We start from the raw sequence: 20,799 nt of genomic DNA on the forward strand, positions 1-20,799 counted from the left end.
TGGCTGGTTTGGATTCGGGTAAGAGGGGTATCTGATGGTCATGGGCCTGGGGTGGAGGTAACTGGTTTGGTTCCTTGAATATGTCACCAAACTGATCGAGGATCGATCTTAGGCTCTGGTGTTGGGCTTCAGTAGGTTGGTCACAGTCCTGATTGTTTAAAATTGGAACTGTGGGCAGAATGCCTAAATACATAAACAAGGGTTGTCCAGTATCCTTGGAGGCCCGTATTATAGAGGCTAAGGTATCACCTCGGGGACTAGGGGGCCGCACCCCTTGCAAATGGCAGGTCTGTCCATTTTGGCAAAAATCCATTGTCATTCTGGCCCAATCACACAGTGCAGGACCTAGGCCACGTAACCAATGGATTCCCAAAATAATATCAGCCCCCGAGAATTCCAATGGGTGGAGATCTACCACGAAATTATGGCCCTGTACAAGGATCCTTTCCTTCTTACATACACCATCACACAACATATGATTCCCATTAGCCACATGGATTGAAAAGAGAGGAGTGGGGTGTATAGTCATACCTAGTTGCTTTGCCAAACGGCAAGTGATGAAATTCAAAGTAGAGCCACTGTCAATCAAAACCATCACAGATCGGCCACCCAATCTTCCTTCTACTCACATGGACTGAAGAGGGTTGAGGCCCATGAGAGCATGTAGAGAGATCTCGACTCCAACCGGTTCTGGTTCGCCTGATATCAGCTCACAGTCTTCGAGGTGCTCTGGTTCTGTCCCCTCCGGTTCTCCCTCTGTTTGAAGGAGAAATACTCGCCGGACCCGACACTTATGGCCCGGCCCAAACTTATCATCACAGTTGTAACAGAGGCCCTTCTCGCGTCGGACCTGCATCTCAGCCCACAAGAGGCGCTTGAAAGGCACAGTGGGCCTGAGCAAAATAGGCGTCGGCCCCTGTTGGCTGACTGGTCTCGCCGGACTGTTGTTGGGAGGCGAGGTTAGAGATGACCACCTTGAGATCCCTGAGTTCGTTCAGTACTTGGTGGAACCCAATCTCAAGTTGGTCGACTCTGTCTCCCATGGTAGAGGATCTTGTCTGCGGCATAGCTGGTCTACAACCTTGCTCTGATACCAACTTGGTGAGATACCGCTCACCTCGGAAGCCCCTTCGAGGGTGGCTTAACCTCCTGAAACAGAAAATGGAGAGGAAGAAGAGAAGGGAAGGTAGGAAAAGAGGGATTCAGTGAGAGAGAAAACAGGGGATATTCATTCATTCCTTCTTTAAAAGAGTATGGCCTAATATATCTGGCCTACAGGTGTAATCATAGAGGGAATATCCTCTGATTGGCAGAATAACTAACTGATAACAAACTCTGGGAAATATCATGGAGGGAATATCTTCTGTCGACAGAATCACCCTCTCAGTGTGTAACTAATTCTGAGGCTCTGTCGCCTGTCCCTGAGGCTCTGTCGCCTGTCTTTTCTGCTTCCTTGAGTACTGCTGATGGGTAGTGGCCTGCTCCACTCCCTGTGTTGGGTTTGGGGAAGGTATTTGGGTCCCAACAAAGTGCAAGTACAGAAGAACTGGGGTTGTTCTTTTTGGGGGAGAGGACTTTTGATTGAAAGGTATTTATGGAGTTATAAGAAAGAGAAAGAAGCAGATATTCTAAAAGTAATTTTGAAGAGGGTGCTAGTGGTAGTTTCGGATGGTTCAAAAATCAGATTTTTTTTTTATAAAAATTAATATATCTAAATAGGGAGCTTATTCTTTAGGAAGGTTGGTTGGTCAGGATGTTTAGATGAGTGAAATTGGGATATCGTAACATGGATACTTGTGGATTCTATCATGTTCCTGGATTATATATGGGATTCACAAAATCATGGATTACTAGTTCCCATCACTTTGTGAATTTGAGAAGTAGACCTCCTTAACATCTTCATATTTTAGAAAGATGCCATTTGTTGCCTACGCATTTGAAAAGGAAATGCAGATGAGCAAGTAATAAGGATCAAAACCTGCTCAACATGTTCAAAGAAAACGAGATAAGTATGTAGAAAATCAGTAAATGTTCTCACCTTACTTGGCACTTGGAAACCCCCGGATACTATGACCATTGTACATTTACATAGGTGTAAGCTTTCTTATCAAGAAAATATATATAGGAACGAGATCACTCATACCTCTAGTTTCAAATTGTCAAGCTTCATTAAGACTGGCTACCAGGATAAAAGTACTCAACACTGTTTTCCTTGACCTTGAAATGGAAATTTCTTAACTTGGTTCTCAAAGTACCATTTTCATCAATAATTCCCTTGTTCACAACCATCAACTGCAACATACAAGGAGGAAAATAGGAATTAGTAGATTGAAGGGAAAGATTTGTGTTGATGTTAACACCCTAAAAAAACGCAAATCTGTAGTTGGATGCAACTTGAAGTGATGGGTGAAAGAATATTTCACTGATCATAGCATGACAATCAGTGAAACATATTTTCAAATTTCAAGTCACTTAGATTTTAGGTTCTCCGGTAAAGAGTGTTTCATTGGTTATTGATAAAAAAGAATATTTCATTGATCAAACAATTAAAAAGTTAGATAGTTCACATCAACAAATTCAAACCTGGTTGTATTTTTTTTATAGTAAAAATAAAATTCATTAAAAAGAAAAAACGATTACAACCTGGAGAGGTGTGGAGGGAACACCTCCAAATAAAACTAAGGACCAACAATCTCCCAAACACTTTCTTTGAAAACTTTACACCCATATCCATCACATCAACCCCACAAAACTCTTACTAAACCAAACACCCCAAAAGAAACATAAAACTAAAACCCAAAATTTGAAACTGTCACATTAACATACAGACAAAATCCAGGGTCCAAAAACATAACAACCACAGCTACGCAATTCCCCTCCCCTTTCACCCACAACTTGAACCTCTGAGTAAGATGCACTGCAGCTTGAAGGCAACAAAACAGAAGAAAACTCCCACCTCCCCCCGTCAGACCCAAGCCTTCTACATCCTCAAACAGAACCTCCTTCCCGAAATTATTCAAATTTAGTTGTATGACAGATAGTTCAGATCAACAAATTCAGATTTGATTGTATGATCCAGTGTAAATATCCCTTAGACTAATTACTAGAGCAACTCAGTATCAGATGTCAAATTTCTTGATCAAGAAATGCTTTTTCTTCCAAATTGTAGAAAGCAAAAGACAAAGATGATGTGATGAAAACATATGGGGCACCAATAACCAGAGCATAGTTGTCAAGGCGTCGCCTAGGCGCCCTTGGCTGGGCGCCTCACCCAAACGCCTTGACTTTTAGCAACTAGGCGCCCTTCTAGGCGACAAAAATGACAAGGTGGGTGCCTTTTATAATATCATTTATATTGCTGTATCTTATTAATGCATGTGCTAATATATTTTATTATATGCTATATATATCAATTATACTTTGTTTTAATGTTTTACTATTGAAATTTAAAAGATCAAAGGGTTTTGAGAAGAGAAAAAGAAAGAATAGAAGAATATTCTTTTTTCTATTCTCTCTCTCTAATTAAATAAAGCTGAAACTCCATCCTTGTTTTTTTTTCTATTTTACTTTCCATTTTGAATATTTATCATATAAAGTTAATAACCTTCTTTAGCTACTAATTAATATGAATTTGCTCTATTAAATACTTATTATAGTAGCATTATTTTTGAAAAAGAAAGAAATTAATATATGTAAAAGTTTTGTATCTTTTAGATGTGATGATTTGCCACATTTTTAGAGGAAATTTAATGTTCTTAATAAAGAGAATTGTTATTTCCTCGATTAACATACATGCTGAATGGGTATATAAAACTAGGAAACTAGCCAAAAGTAAGTTTTTTTTTTATATTATAATTTTTTATCACCTAGGGCCAGTGTGGGCCAGTGTGGCCCAGAATTGTCTAGACGCCTTGAAAACTATGAACCAGAGTGATACCTGTCCATGCACATCAGAAGCCAAACCAGTTGCTAGAGGCTCTGCTTTTATCACAATGTCTGCAATATATTCCATTTCCAGAATAAGTGTAGGTCCTGTCAAGCTTGAATAAATGTCCTCATGATTTAGTACAACTAGTGAGCAGCCCTAATACAAGAAGAAAGTAAAGAAAAATAGAGTTATGAAAAGGAATCAGATGCAATACAAAATTAAAGTGCTACAAAGAACTAATAGAAAGTTGTCCATGAGTCTTACAGGTCCTAAGGTGAGAGTGTGACAGTAATGCAGAAAGTCTAAGACATGATTTGAAGAACCATGAGCAGCAACCTCCATAAGAGATATATCATCTATCATAATTGTAATAGGATTCTTGCTTTGATCAGGTAATGCATCAGTTTCTATAGTTTTTTGGATCTTCCCATACAATTCAAGCAGTTGACCTTCAATGATTTTTCCTCCATCTCCATCTAATCATGAATCCAGTGGAAAAAGAATTACTGTTATGTAATGAACTAATGCAATAAATATATCCGACTAAAAAATAATGCAATAAATATATTCACGTTATTCTAAGATGACAATTAGGGCTGGATATGAATTTAGGAAGATAAGTAGTTCCGTTTTTCAGCTAATATTCACTTGATTGGTTATTTTGCAAGAAGCCAAGTTGGTTACAAGTTGTTTTCTCATGCGTAGATGGAACATCTAAAGAACAAGAAAATGTGGAACTCCACCAATCTATGGGATTGGAAGATTGCTGACATAGACAGAAGTGCTTGTTTTATTGCTTATGTTGCAAGCTCAAACACCATTGATGGTGGTACTCATTATGCTACGACTTGAAGGACCATGTGCTATGTTCAGACTAACAACTTTGATACTTGGTTGTTTCACATTGTTTTTTTTTTTTTTTGATAAATTAGTTGTTTCACATTGTGTACCAAAATCTGCAGATAATTAAAAGTTGATGATTGCTAGTATTCATTGGAATTACAACAATATATAAAAAATGTGATGTAGATGCCAAGGAATGACCAATTTTACTTTGTTTCCTCACCTAGACAGCCCAGCTTAAGCATGTCGAAGAAAAATAATCTGTTATTGTCTCTCTGTGCAACCAAGTTGCAACCCTGTTTAGAAGAAACATATGAATAATTTAACAAGAATCGTGAATTGAGAAGATCATTCAGTGTCTCTAGAGCATATGAATCCTATTACATAAGTCATAAAAAAAAAATAAGTTATGCCACTAATGAGTTAACAATTAATATGTTTGACACTATGCCCCCCAAAAAAATTATGATAGAACCAAGATCGAAGCATCTTACAAGTTTTCTTAAGATGCGGTCATAATGAGAAAATGGTTGTGCGAGGGCAACAAAGAGCACGATACCAGAGCAGTTGAGGGAGAGAGCATGTTTCATGAGGTGGTGAAGAACAAATGAGCCACTGGTCTCAACACTGTCCTCAATGAGCACAACTCGACCTGAAGGTGAAACCCTAGCTTTGCTATTAAATCCCAAAGCTTCGTCGAGCAGATTTGAATGGTTATCCATGTTTCTACTGTTCAGTGATGATGGCAAATTTGAGGTTTTCCAAAAATGGCCTAATGGTTTCTAAGTTTGAACTTTGAACTCAAGCATCAATTTCCTGCTCCTGGAAATGAAAACACTGAAACTTGTCAGTGTTTAAAAGCAAACAGTACCAAACATCTGGGCAGAGTTGAATCAATTTTGATTTGGTTGGGTTTGTTCAAATCTGACCCAAATGACAATAAACCATAAAAGCTGGGTGGGGTTCCAAGAAGGTGCTTTGGTTGAGCACTTAACTATAGGGATTTGTTTGTTTACAATTTGCTTAAGTTGCATATACGTTTGGTAAAATGTGCTAGCTATTGAAAAGCCCAATAGAATGTCTTATTTCACAAAATGCCCCTGTTGAACTCTCATATTATTTGCGATTGGTTATTGTTACCTGGTTTTTTTCAGTGACTGGTTGGAAAAGAAAAACCCTAATAGAATTTAGATCAAATAACCCAATTCCATAGTTGTCAAGGCGACAAGGCGCCCTTTGAGACTCACCTCGCCTAATCGCCTAACAGTTTTTTGCTTCCTACTATAAAATACTTTTTTATTCATTCTTTTTTGAGATTATAATTATAAAATAGACATTATTAGACTAAAATAATCATTTTGTGTGTTTATATACTAATTTCTTTTTATTATTTTCTTATTTATTAGGGTTTAATCAACACAAACATTGCTAAATGCTGTATTGAACCCTCAAAGACTTAAAAACCTGAACCAATAAGTAAGGAAGAACTAAAAATTTTATCTAATCAGCACATTTTCCTCTTCCATATATTCTTTTTTTTTTTGAGAAAAGTTAACAATTTTATTGAAGAAAGGAGATGTACACAAGAGTGTGTACAAATACAAAAGAGGGGCGAGACCCCTGAGAATTACACAGGAGGGCAGGAATCACAGTACAGAGACTCTAGAATAACTCCTAATTTTGCTAGACCATCTGCCATTACATTTAGTTCCCTTGGGATCCAGGTTAGAGAAACATTCAAAGGAGCCAGGAGGTCCCTTGCCTCTGATAGGAAGTGACCAAGTCTCCAAGGTCCAGTTTCCTGTTGCTCCAACCATCTTATAGTATTGGCTGAGTCACCTTCAATTGAGAAGCTTTGGATACCCACTTTGCTGACTAGGTGAATCCCTGTTAGAACTGCTAACACTTCTGCCTTTGTTGAGTCAGCTATCCCAATCGGATCACTATAAACCCAGCATGTGTGGCCATTCTCATCTCTTAGAATTCTTCCAATGCCGGCAGCTCCGGGGTTACCATAAGCACTTTTCCACCACGGGTTCCCAAAAGCTTGAAGTTTTTGGGTTACCTCCTAGTGGCATGCCCAAATAAGAAAGGGGGAGATTTTCCACTCGACAATTCAGAGTTTCCTTGAAACTTTCCATCTCTTCTTCTTCTACTACTACTACCAATACTTTTTATTTTCTTCTTTTCCTATAACAAAAATAAGGGTTCAGCCCCTATATTTTTTGAATTTATTTTCCTTCTTCCTTTTCTTCTCATGAATATGTTGATTTTCTATACTTTAATATGAAATTTATACTTTTCTTATGAAAATCATGAATAATTATTAAAGAAATATAGTTATGGTACCTAGGGAACTACCCTAGGATCTATGTTTTTAACATAAAAAATCCATCGCCTAGGCGCCCCCCAGTCGCCTAGCCTCACCTTGGCGCCTTGAAAACTATGCCCAATTCATGATGATTCATCTATAAATCATCATCGTCTAAACCTTATCCAACTATGGATTTGGCTAAATGAATTCTGTTTCACCATTCCCTTCTATTTAGTGCCATATACATTGTTAAATGATTCATCTATAAATGTGGTCTTAAAGAAGAGTAGTTGTGGTGGCCTGGAAGGTAGTCAAAAAAGGAAATTAAACAGCAGGACATGATATATCATTCAGGTTGATTACTTGATTATGGTGGAAACTTTGCTTTTATTTTCAGTGTGGCTTTGTAATATAATTATAAGATAGGTTATGCAAATTGTAATACAATTAAGTGGGTGTAAGCGTGTAAAGAAATGATCCATTTCTCCTCTCAGATCTTTTTCTTTTTGTGTTTGTGTGTGTGTATTTTGTTTTCCAATAAAAAAGTTGGCATAAACTTTAAGTAGAGGGAAAAAAGAAGCAAATTGACATCAGGGCAATTTATTGATAATATATTTGTTTTAGGAAATTCACGGAATAACTGCTGAGCACTTATTGGTACTAACAAATAATACCACATTATCCACCTGTAGTACCATGTATCATAACAAAATAAAGATCTATGTATAAAGAAGAGAAACAAAAAGAAATAGGGATAAAAATGATTCATTTGAGAAGTCCTTAAAGCACTCTGTAAGTACAACATAGAACTCTCCCAGATGGACACTAATTCGAAAATCGTATGAACCCCTTCAACAATAGTTTGGCTTTTAGATTTGCTACTTACCCATAAATTTGACCAGCATCCCAAAATACATTAGTATATACATGTTTATGTTGAGAGGTAGGAAGAAACTAGCGTCATTGTATACTTAATCTACATTTTTAATCCTCTAGTAATTGTTGAAATGGATAGCTTCTACATCAAACTACATTGACTTTATCATCATAGATTTAAAGGTAGAAGATTTTTCAAATCTGTCTGTGTAAGAGGGAATATTTAGGAGAAGATTGTTGTTAGAAGTGTTATGAAATGGGTCACTGATGGGTTGGTGAGTTGATGCTCCCAAGCCCAACCTGCCCAAACCTCCCTAATTGCCACCTCTACTAGTCCTCACCATGAGATTAGGATAGTTAAGCTCGTCACTATGAGATTATTGTTAGACATACATCACATACAACAAAATTCACTCATGCAAAGAATAAAGAAAAAAAAAAGGTTTTTTGCTGAAAAATCCTTCATGTGGCATGTTTTGTTGTAAGCCGATTTCCCATTCTTACACAAACATCAACTCAAATCAACTACTGGTCCCAACTATAATGGAGCATTCTTATATGAACATAAAATAGGAAGAAAAAAAGAATTAAGTTTTTTGCTGAAAATCTAGAAATTCTCACCACCTATGAGATGAGAGATCTAAAGGATAAAGAACTGGATTGGAGATGTGATTAAACAAGACTGGCATGGAGGGAAAAGAAAGAGAGAGAAGAATCCATCTGGCAACCTGAACTAAACCCACAACAATAGTTGTTATCTGATTCCACAACTATTTTGGGCAGGTTCATCCTTTTTGCTAAACAAGCCCATTTTGGTTTGCTTCCGCTTGGATTGGAGAGGAAACCTGGATCAAATGAGTTTATCCAACCTGATTGTGACCATGGCAGCATGGACATGGGATGTAATTTTGTTTTTTGCTGAAATTGGTGTGTTCTGAGTAAAGGGGTTGAACTGACAAATTCTGACACGTGGCAGCATAGAAGCATATTGGATATTGTTTTGTTTAATTGATGATTCATGGGTGAATGAGTTAGCCCAACCTGCTTTGGTCTTGTGGCTGCATGTAATTGCTTGCTTTAGATAAGCACTAAGCAGGCCAGTGTGGGTGGGTGGGTAAGCGTGAGGGTCAGGGTGGGTTGTTACCCACAGCCCACTGACAAGAAATTAATATGGTCACTAGTGGGTTGTGGGTCATTAATGGGTGGGCTGGCGCTAGGGGTGGTGTTCGCCATCCAGCCTGGTGCGGTTTTGAAAAGATCTTGGACCAAACCATTACAATATGGTCTGAGAAACCATTTTGGCATGGGAACCAACCATTTTGATATGGTTTCGTGCAACTTCTTTTCTAATACGGTTTCCAGTGGGAACACTTACAAAATCTTATAGCTTGGATTTTTTTTTTTACAAGAGATAGAATCAGAAAGTCATTTTAGTCAGCTGAATCTTATTGCTGTGTTTGGTATAATAGAAAATAATTAAAAAATTGTGGGTTAAGAACTTTACCTCATTTTTTCTGTTTCTCTTTTATCTACCAACCCAAACATAGCCTAAGGTGTCCTATACTGCTATAATCCTATATTTCTAATACTGAAGTCTTCTATGCTGAAATTATGATTATGACCTGAGACCTGACCCATCTTACTTCTTTTAATTTTTAAACTATGGTTTCCTAATCAGTTCAAGTACGGAATTTCCCTATACAAAATGCTGGATTTCTGCAAATCATTCACCATCACCAAGCAGAAGACCCTCTGGATTGAATATATGTTTAATCTTATGGTTCACATCAATGCTGTTTTCCCACCTTGTATTGATAAGGATCATTACCCAATTGAGTATTGATGGTTTTACTCAATTAATAGAATATTAGCAATTCGATGTTTTTTTCAATCTAACTGTGAGTCAGTGTTAGCAATTTTTGCATTTAAAATAGTTCACATGTAAATGAAAATTGACTTGGCCAGGAGTCAAAGGAGTATTGCTTAGACCTGGGTCATATCTAAAGCGGCATTCAAGACGGCTAGTAGGGGAGAGCGAAAGAAGAAAACTCCGTGTTTGGAGAAATCTCTGTTAATTGAATCATGAATTGAAGTCTATGTTCAGTCAAGGAACTAAAAACTACTCTTATTTTGCAGAAAAAAAAAGGAGTGAAGTCTCTGTGTTTGGAAAACCAGATATGGCGCGACTTGACTACAATTCATCTTATTCTACAGCAAAAAAAAAAAGGAAACCGAATAAAACCAGTAGCTCGGATGTCACCTGAAATCGTGCTAGAGCATGTGTCTCAATATCTGGGATTCTGGGTTCAACAACGATGGAGGACAGGAGGACTGGAGAGACAGAAGGCGAGGCGGAGAGCCGATGCAGAGTTGCAGATCGTGTAGTGAATGGACGAGACAATGGTGCCAGCTTCTGGGTTCGGGCCGTTCCGCGATGACGGAGGAATAGCCGGAGTCCGGAGAGGTGAGTGATGAGTGGTGACTGGTGAGCCACTTTAGACTTTAGAGTTCGAGTTCGACAGTATGTTTTAGGGCTTCGACGATTGAGAAACGAATTAGGATTTGCTCCTAACAGAGCGAAATCCACACAACGCGTCTCACGGGACCAACCTCACATCACATTAGCCGCGCATTGGGAGCATCTCCCATGAGTTAAATGTGTAATATTACTTGTTTTTATTTTAATAAAATACTAACACATTAATTATTCAATAATACTTTAATTTTAAAAATAATAAACAAAATAATAAAAAATTCATAAAATAATATATTATTCATAAAATATAATAATAAAATAGTAAAATACTCATAAATTAATAATAAATACTAAGATGTTAATTATTAAATAATAATAATAATAATAATAAAGTATTAATAAAATAATAATTATATATTCACAAAAATCTCCCCTTAACTTTTTGACAATCATAAAAACCTCTCCTATAGTTTCACTTTAGCAAAAACTTCTCGCTATTTTTAAAAAATTTGACAAAAACCTCTCTTCCATCAATAATCATGACGAAAAATGTTAAACCAATGATCAAATCTTTCCAAAAACCTATTTTACCCTTTTGCATATTAATTTGTACATGTTTTTATTAAAATACGCCTGTCGACATATTGTCATCTTTCCCTTTCCCATTTACACATGTTTGTTGACATATTATCTAACAGTTGGAGTTCTGATCTTTGCCTTGGAAAACCGGTGCTGAGGTCTCTCTCGAACTCTGCCACCACTGGCAATGCATTGTTGGTGCTCGAGAGTTCATGCAAGAACTATCTTAGCCTATGGAGCTGTGATCACTCATCAAAGCCCAAGGTTGACTTCGAAGATTGTCAATGTGTTGGGAAGATTTGCATGGTTGATGTTATTTGCTTCTTTGTAAAGAGAACCTTGTGTGTCATTCTTCTGCGCTTAAATCCCTGATCTCTGTTCTTCCCAAAGCCGTAGGGATTGTGAGGCATGTTGAGTCACATTTAAGATTAAAAAAAAAAACATTAGCCTCTATTCAGACTTGAATATATATTTTTCCACGTCAGAAATTTGTAGGGTGTACTTCTTTGACTGATTGTTTTTTTCGCTACTTAATATATATATATATATATATATATATATATATATATATTCATGAAAATCCTCTGCCAATGGCCAATTCTTTTCAACTAAAATTTCATTTGTTTTTCCTTCGTTCCGGATTGCTTCATGAATTTTGTTCTACCATTTTATTGATCTTCTCATATCAAAATTTGTCACTTATCATAAATGCAGACACGTCTATTTCTTGAGATTTATTTATAATTAAATATCTCTCTCTTTTCTTTTTTACTTTTACTATCAAACTTGTAAAAATTTCCAAGTAAAATAATCAAACAATTAATTTCTGTTCTTCGTTTTTCTCATTTTTCAGCTTATTAGATGTGATTCTTCTCATTCTCGAAGGAGCCCAGAACCAGATCGTTCCAATAGAGAAGCATCAGCAATAATTCAAGGAAAAAGCTCCTCCAGAAATCTTCGTTCGGTACTCCACAACGGTCGGGAGTTCTGCTGGCAGATACCATTAGAAGTATCTTTTGCTCTTTCTTTATATTTTTCAAGCCAAGCCACCAAGAAGATTCCTATAATGGCTAGAGACTGGAATTGATAAACTTTTGAAAATATAGGTGCTCGGAAAAGAATAATTCTGAATCGCCTTAACGGTATCCAAAAGTTCCTCGAGTCAACACCTTTTTTGATAAAACCAAGAGTGGCTACACTTATGGTACCAAAATATAGTGGATAGGTAAGGGGGACCTTAATACACGATTTTTTCATTTGACTACCATCCGGTAAGGGTGTTCATGAAAAACCGAAAAAACAAATCGAATTGAGAAAATCGAACTGCAAAATGTGGTTAAATGAATCGATCGGTTTGGAATTTTTGAAAAACCAAATGATCGATTTGGTTTTCGGTTAACCCTATAAAAAAACCGACGGTTAACCGAACCGACTGGTATATATATTTATATGTATATTTTATAAATATTTTAAATATATGTCACATATTTTCTATGTATTTTATATTATATTTATAATGATCTATTTACAAATATATTATATATTTTTAAAATATTTATAATATATTATATATCATTTATTATTTATAATATTATATTCTATAATATATATTATAAATATAAAAAACTAAAAAACTGAATCGATAAAAAATCGAAACCGATGAACCGGTTGACTGATGGTACTAGTTTGATTTCGATTTGACAAAATGAAAAAACCGACACTAACAGTTCGATTTACAAAAAGAAACTATAATTCAGTTAACCGAATCATGAACACGCCTACCATCCGGCACAGGACTTCTTACCGATAGGAAGGGTTATCGTCTCCGATGAATAATGCGCTCCTTACAAAGAGTGCCTGGAGTCTAATGAGCAATCAAGATTCTCTCGGCCCAAACTCTAATGGGGAAATATGGGAGTCTAATGACCAATCTGAAATACATCATCTGTCCAAAGGATTGAATTGATTAAAAGGATAGGGGATGGTCAAAGCTAATTACATATCTTTGGGAAGACAAATGGGTCAGTACCACTCCTCTTTCATTGTTGCGTCTGCCGGGCCCATTGAACTCTAAATAGTCCTACGGTCCTACCCGAGTCCTTGACTGTATCTTCAATTAACCCTTGGAACATACAAGCAGAGTCCATTCTTCTCGAAAATGTGTCTCAAGCTGCTGCTACCCATCTCCCTACAACATTCAGCGAGATCAAGACTAGAAGCATAGCCCCGAGAGGACCATGTGAAAGTTGGGAGCAAAAATGAAAACTCACAAATTAACTGGATGGCCCACAACATGTGAAAGTTGTTCATAAAAAAAAAAGAAAATACATGTGGAAAAATATTATCAACGAGTCAACTAGAGTACTTACGTGGACCTTTTATCTCATCCACGTGGAGAGATGATCAAACGAATACTGACCATCCATCAAATAAAGATAATCTGAATGTGCCACGTGGCCCCTTTCAGATGATTTTTGCCTACGAACCACTTTTTAAATGAAGTCTTCCCAAGTCATACAACTGCTAGATGAGCAGATGTTAAAAAAAGCTTAAGCTCTGTTTGCAATAAAACATGCGTATCGGGCCTAGAGATTTAATTTTAACAGATATTAATCACTAGTCCGACAAGCTAATGATTGATTGGAATAAAAAAAAGGAGAAATTTTCATGCGATTTAAGACCGTCAATTATGTATATCAGGTGACCTCATATGGGATTTAAAACTTTTGAAAATGTTAAAATTATCATCTTTTTTTTCAAGAAAATGAAACAAAACTCAAACCCAAACTCTTTACAGTTTATTTTTTAAAACCCAAACTTCTATCAAAGTCCAGATCTGCTATATTTATCAAAAAAAAAAAACTATCTATGCTGCAAACTTATAAAGAAGCAAATGGAAAGAACACAGATGAGAAATAGTTCATCTTAGAACGTAGAAGACAAATTTGACTGTTTTTCAAAAAAAAAAAAAAAGAATTTTGAACCATAGAATTCAATTACACATATTTGAAGCACTTTGAATCTGGGCCCCCTTCCTCCTCTTTCTTGGACGATTTCGCATTTCTGTGGGGTCACACTACAGATGGCTGCCGGTCGCGAACAGGCAAAACCGGCGACGTTGCCTCTGTTTGATCAAATGGAAAGAACACAGATGAGAAATAGTTCATCTTAGAACGTAGAAGACATATTTGACTGTTTTTCAAAAAAAAAAAAAAGAATTTTGAACCATAGAATTCAATTACACATATTTGAAGCACTTTGAATCTGGGCCCCCTTCCTCCTCTTTCTTGGACGATTTCGCATTTCTGTGGGGTCACACTACAGATGGCTGCCGGTCGCGAACAGGCAAAACCGGCGACGTTGCCTCTGTTTGATTATAGGTGAAGAAAGAAGAGTTATTTCTCTCTCTCTCTCATATCTCTAGTTCTACTCAAGAAAAATAGAGATTTTTGCTGCACATATCTTCGTCTCCAAGCTCTGAAAATCTCTACAGATTCATGCATCTAATCAATCTTCCTCTGTTATCATCATCACCATTATGGGATTATCTCAGCGATAGCTAGGTCTTGGAAGTCGAATTTGTTCATCTAAGAGGTATCGAGCCAGTTCTTGTCTATCTACTCTTGTTTCCAATCTCCGATAAGTTCTGGTTGAATTAGCTGATCCCGATGCATTATAAATTTGGATTTGTTCTAAAACCTTCAATACGGTACAAATTATTCTATATGTGTTGAATTTCCGCTTTACAGAGTTGAATTGTTGTTGAAATTCTTCTTTTGGTTAATTATTTTGCTTTTGAGCTTTAAAGGATGCATCTTCATTGGATTTTTTTTCTTAGATTTTTCCCCTCTTGGACTGTTGATTGGAATTGCACGAACGCCAGTTGCCGGTGACGGAGAAGACAACCAAGAGAACTAGTCATTTCTCAATACCTGACCCCCCATTTCTCCCCCAATCCCCATCAGAACGCCCAAAACACAACAGAACCGATAAATGTGACAGAGTACATCCTGAAAAACCAAGAACAGGTTGGAGAATGGGCAATTAAGTACAGACAAGAAACAAATCAAGTTCTATATAATCCTGCTGGGGAGAATGACCAGATCAGAATTTTATAGCTCCAAAGTATAAGGGAAATGCATCTGACCGTGAATTAATGACAAATTCACGGGTAGGATGTGGTTTATAGGGGGAGAGGGCTAATAGTAGAGGGCTGGAATTCAGAATTCTCTGTGTATCCGTACTTGTCCGTTCCTGTTGTTGCATCATCCTTATCTTGTCAAGTTCACAGAAAAATGTTTTCCAACATATTAAAAAATTAGAAAAAAAAGAATCCCAAAACCAAGAACTTACCTTAAAAAAATTCTAACGGCGGCAAATTCTCTTGTTCTGGCAATATTTTTCCAAATAGATGGAGAATATCATTATCTTTTTCTGGCATCATATTCCACTTATCAACACCGACGGGGAGAATTGATCTTCATTACCATCTCTACCAGCACCGGAACGGCCAAAGTGTGGGTCCTCAGCTCCGCAGCTCCCTTTGAGACCGTAGATAGCAATTCCAGTGCAGCTAGTGCCCGCTCTGCCGCCGATCCTTCTAGCTCAGTCACTGTTTCCACCACCTCTGCAACCGCTCCCACCTTTACAGCTAAGTGGTGATTGCATTCTGTCAGGCGTAATGTCAGTAGAACTTTTGTTGCAGGATTGGCACCTGCTAGGTCTTTCGGAAATCTTATCACCCCATTCATTACCGACGGCGGGCAGGTGGTGTCTCGGCTTCCACCTGCTGGGACTCTCACTGTTACATTGAAGATCTGGTTCTCATATTGACGTGAGAATTTGAATGCCAATGGCTGAACGACAATCCATATGCCTACAGGAGCAAGCACAGTGGCTGTGTACTTTGCACTTCTACAGGGCTATTGTCGACGTTGGTGACTGTCCTTCAATACACAGCCTCTGACGGTTTCTTCCGGTCACGAACGGGAAATAGAATGCTAGGGCAGTTGAAGTCATTTCTGCCACTTGATGGAGTGTACAGACTGTTGTTTACAGGCAAAGAAGCAGTGCAGCATTGCATAACTTATTAAAAAAGAAGGTTGATAAAAAAAATTAGATAAGACTGGAAGGGCATTTATGTCTTTTCCCATGATACTTAACGGTGAATTAAATTGTCACAAAATAAAAGTTTGGATATTAGATTATCACATTTTAAAGTTCGGGTGTACAGTGTATTTATCAGGAATTTTTCCTAAAAATAAAAAAAAGCTTTCAATCAGAATATTTAAAAAAGCTGAAGCTCTGTTTGGGAATAGTGCAGATACAAATATGTAGAGTGCATTTTGATTCATGCAAATTTTGCTCACTTTGGATGAAAATCTGTAGAGGCTGTCGCTTTCGGTATATAAATGCATTCTTATTTCTGATTTCTTAGTTCTTACAGAGCTGAATCAGAATATGTATAAAGAATGAACCGACATTTGCATCTTCCCAAACGGAGCCTTATGAAAAAGGGCTAACCGTACTGTTAATTATTATCTGAAAATTGCCAACTAAGCTGCCACATGGAAGATAACAGATGGCTGGCTCAAAATAGCACTTTCGATTTATACGCTCGTTCGTTGACGGATCCTTAAAAAGAAACAGTAAATAAACACTACACTTGATCCGTATAAAAGCGCACTGCCCACTCTCCACCTAATGATTTTAAGGATAACTTGACGACACGGCTACAATTCTTTTTCTTTTTCAAAAATCAAAACACAAAACTGCTGCTTTCTTCCTTTCACTTCTTCTCGGTTTGCTTCTTTACGGAGACAATCGATTGAAAGTTCTTAGAGATTTCTGATTCTCTCGCAACGGTCAGTTTCTCTATTTTCTATTCGTTTGGCATAAGCTCCGCCTGCTATTCGCAAGGTTTGCATCATCTTATCTTTGTTTTTTTTTTTCCTTCTCTGTTTTCTTCTTCTTCTTCTTTCTTTTCATTAATTGCTTTTTCTGTTCAGTTCACGAGTCATTTAATGCAAGTGATCTGTCCTGATGTCCTATTTTGGATGCTCACGAATGAATGATGTGATAGACCTGAATAGTTTATATATATATTTTTTCGTTTTGATAACTAAATTTAATTACCTTAACCTGAAAGAGCAAATATATTAGAGTCCAAAGCACCAGATGACCAGCCATCGAGTCATTAACTCAGCCTGTGTGGCCCTATGACTGTATCAGTTAAAAAAAGCTTCGCCTCTTGGACGGTTATATGAGCTGCTTGCCAGATTGCACGCGGCTCATAGAAACAACCATTTCAGATCAAATGGCTTTGACCATCTGATATATTTTTCGACTTCCAAAGAGTAAGCTTTCACAACCAGACATATCCACTTGTATCTGTTAGCATGCAGTATGTCCAAATGAGGCGGTAAAATTCAAATCAAATGACAAGAAATTTATCATACCCATATATGACTAAGTATCGTCTGTTATAAAAACCAGCTACCAAAAATCTTAAAACAAAAAGACTAAAATCATGTAAGTGTCCTATCAAAAGAACGGGGGAAGTATGAGTCAGAACCACTAAGGTTTGAATGAAATAGAAACGACAAACTTCAATTATTCTACATGATAAGTTTTCCTTTTTCAAGGATGATGGAAGTCCATGCTGTGCTGGTTTATCAAATTTCACAAACCATACAATACAGTCCAATGTGTCTTTCACCTTCAGTTTTCACATCAAGGTCTTGCTTTTTGCACTCACTATAATTTAGCTACAAATTGTTCTCACACCCACGCATCCCCCAGCAGAAATCCTCCCTACATACACTGCTAGTGCTAATCTCATGTAAATAATTCCACATACACCACAAGGTTCAGGGGGATGGTTAGCAGTTCGTATCCTGATTTGTGTTTCCAAACGCTGCCTGCCGTACAAATTGCCCTCGAACTCGCGGTCTCTGTTCAGCCAATCTTTTCCTGCTTTGATATCGTACCTGATAACCAATGTACAAAAGAGTTCCACCTGATTCTTGTTTTTTAAATAGTAGATATAAACAATCACAAAGGGAAGATAGAAAAACCATGTGAAAGCATAGAATGCAAATCACTAGTTCTGGAATATGATTTAGCCGACTTTGGCCATACCAAATTGATGGCTGCATGAACTTTTCAAAGGTAGCAAAGTAAATGAAAATATTAGCTGTGCCAGCTCTGTGGTGGGTGATCAAGGTTGGATCAGACATACCTAAACCAAACCTGAAACCAGGCTACATTGTAAAGGGAAGTTGATCATTTTTAAACCAATGCAGAGTTTTCATATCTATTCCTATCATACAAAATCCATGGTGATTCTTGATATATTCATGTGGGCAGACATGAAAATAGGAATATTTTGCAGTGTAACCCATTATGTAAAATCTCAGTAGGCTTGTGCACTGTTGTTCGTTGTTCTTTCTAACTCATGAATCTCTAAGTTGTGAAAATTGAGTACCAATGCTTTTTAATAACTTAACAGTTGGAGTTGATAGGGAACTAAGAAATCAAATGATATCATTTTATTTTTCCATTGTGCTTGAGTGTAGCATGTAAATGGAGTCATTATGGGAATGTTAATAAAATAGGAATGAGACAACTCAAGATTCAGGGCCATTGGTTTGTGTGATGTTAAAACTTTGGGTAACAAACATGAGAATCTCAATTGTAGTCTGAGAGTGGCCACTTTGTGCAAAAAATGCCAACAGCTAAGTCCATATCCAGTCAACCCTCAAAGATCCTGAATGGCTCGGGCTAGGGATGATCAAGGTTGGGCCTGGGTTGGGCTTGCCCCCTAATACAGGGGTCTTCATACAAGCTTGGGCTTGGCTCTAAGCCGGACTGGGCTTTGAGGCTGACCATCCCTAATTGAAAGATGGGAAATTTCATCAATGCTGAAAAGAAGACAAGGGAGAGGTTCCCTCGATACAACCTCATTGGATCTAACAAACAAAGCAAAACAGCATTACAGCATTTCAGATAACAAAGCAAAGTTTTCATCCCATATGATGCTGCCCCAATGAATTTAGAAATGGTTATACTTTAAAACCCCCCAAAAGACTGTTAATAGATGCCCACTTCCACCAATATTCTTTCACCTTTACCACAGTTTCTTGACTAGCATGGCTTGATTCTGAAAGGACCTGTCATTCCTTTCTTTCCAAACTGACCAGCATATTGCCCTAGGCACCTTGCTCCAAAGGACCTTGCCCCTCTTTGACAAACCTTCCATTTTCCAAGAAGAAAAATTAATGTCTCTACATCTGGAGGTCCTACCCATGTAACATCAAACAGGTTAAACATGAGACCAAACTGCATAAAATAGCCTGCAATGTAGTAATGTGTGGTGTACATTCTCCGCTGCCATTTCACACAAACAACAATAGTTGACAACATACATTCCTTTGGATTGCAAGACATTAGTAGTTTGAATCCTGCCTTTAATAGCTAGCCATAGGAAGAAGATTATTTTGGATGGTATCTTCGACTTCCAAATCCAGGCCCACCCAACTCTCTGGTCAGAGAGTGCAGCCAAGCACCTGAACATTGATTTCACTGTGATAGCAAGAAGCAGTGCTGAAGCTGAATATAGGGCCATGGCTCATACTACATGTGAACTAGTGTAAGCTGGACTTGGAAAAGGCTTATGACTTGGTGGACTGGGAGTTCTTGAGGAAAGTTTTAACCAAATTCGGGTTTGGGGCTAGATGGTGTAAGTGGATCATGGGCTGTGTCCGGAATTGTCATTATTCAGTGCTAGTGAATGGGACAGTGGTAGATTTCTTTCCAGCCAGTAGGGGTATAAGACAAGGAGACCCCCTTTCTCCTTTCTTGTTCATTTTAATTGCGGAGGTTTTGGGGAAATTGATTCACAGAACAGATTCTAGGGGGCTCATTAGAGGCTGGAGGGTTGGGAGGATGGAAACCCCCCTCACACATTTACAGTTTGCTGATGACACAATTCTGTTTTGTGAAGGTGGTAATGTGAGGTTTATCAGGAATTTAAAGTCGGTGATACAACTGTTTGAGCAACTGTCCAACTTGAAGGTTAACCTTGGGAAAAGCTGTGTAGTGGGGGTGAATTTGGAGGAGGGAGAGATCAGGGAGAGTGCTGAAGTGCTGGGGTGTGAAGTCACGGGGTGGCCTCTGAACTATTTAGGATTACCATTAGGTGATAATCCCAAGAGAGAGAGCTTCTGGAACCCGGTGATGGAAAGGTTTGAAAATAGATTGGTATCCTGGAAAAAGAATTACCTCTCTCTTGGCGGGAGAATTACATTAATTAAGGCCACGCTTGCTAACTTACCCATCTTCTTCATGTCGGTGTTTAAAATCCCAGTGAAGATTGCTAATAGATTAGAGAAGTTAATGAGAGATTTCCTGTGGGAGCCGGGAGAAGAGAAGAGGGATCATAGAGTTAGCTGGGAAATAGTGTGCAGGAGTAAGTCGTGTGGTGGTTTGGGGCTTGGGAGTATTAGGAGAAGGAATATGACTCTGCTGGGAAAGTGTTTGTGGAGGTTTCCTATGGAGAAGGAGAAGCTATGGGCTAGAATAGTGGCAAGTATTCATGGGCTGGAGCACAACGGATGGGACGCTGGAATCAGAGCTAGGATCACAAGCAATTCTCCTTGGAAAGCCATTCATGACCTGCTACCAGTTTTCATTCCTAATATCAGGTATGACTTGAACTCCGGTAATTTCATAAAATTTTGGGAACAAACCTGGGTGGGGAGCGCCCCTCTAAAGGATCAGTTT

The 20,799-nt window shown here is 37.8% G+C and overlaps 2 protein-coding genes across 3 annotated transcripts in view; both read right to left on the reverse strand.

Annotated features, from left to right (window-relative positions):
* Nucleotides 1–1,206: 1,206 nt before the first annotated feature.
* On the reverse strand, nt 1,207–10,560 carry ELP6 (elongator protein 6). Of its 2 annotated transcripts, XM_088898991.1 has the most exons (7): nt 10,222–10,560; nt 5,266–5,593; nt 4,995–5,067; nt 4,193–4,404; nt 3,938–4,084; nt 2,144–2,292; nt 1,207–1,978 (listed from the first exon to the last, which is right to left on the reverse strand). In XM_088898991.1, exons 2-6 carry the CDS (start codon nt 5,491–5,493, stop codon nt 2,170–2,172), a joined length of 783 nt encoding a protein of 260 aa, XP_088755117.1. In that variant the 5' UTR covers nt 5,494–5,593; nt 10,222–10,560; the 3' UTR covers nt 1,207–1,978; nt 2,144–2,169. The 2 variants fall into 2 exon arrangements, with proteins under 2 accessions (XP_088755117.1, XP_010253457.1); XM_010255155.3 differs by lacking the exon at nt 1,207–1,978 and having other exon boundaries at nt 2,015–2,292; nt 10,222–10,559.
* A 7,017-nt stretch (nt 10,561–17,577) lies between these two features.
* The window catches only part of LOC104594719 (two-component response regulator-like PRR37), a 38,829-nt gene continuing 35,607 nt past the window's right edge, over nt 17,578–20,799 (reverse strand). Inside the window, exon 9 of the mRNA XM_010255156.3 lies at nt 17,578–18,005. Within this exon, the coding sequence (XP_010253458.1) occupies nt 17,898–18,005 (108 nt within the window). The 3' untranslated portion in view covers nt 17,578–17,897. The remainder of the gene's footprint in view (nt 18,006–20,799) is intronic.

This window comes from Nelumbo nucifera, chromosome 2, assembly GCF_055504915.1.
Source record: "Nelumbo nucifera cultivar China Antique chromosome 2, China Antique-T2T, whole genome shotgun sequence".
Lineage (NCBI taxonomy): Eukaryota > Viridiplantae > Streptophyta > Magnoliopsida > Proteales > Nelumbonaceae > Nelumbo > Nelumbo nucifera.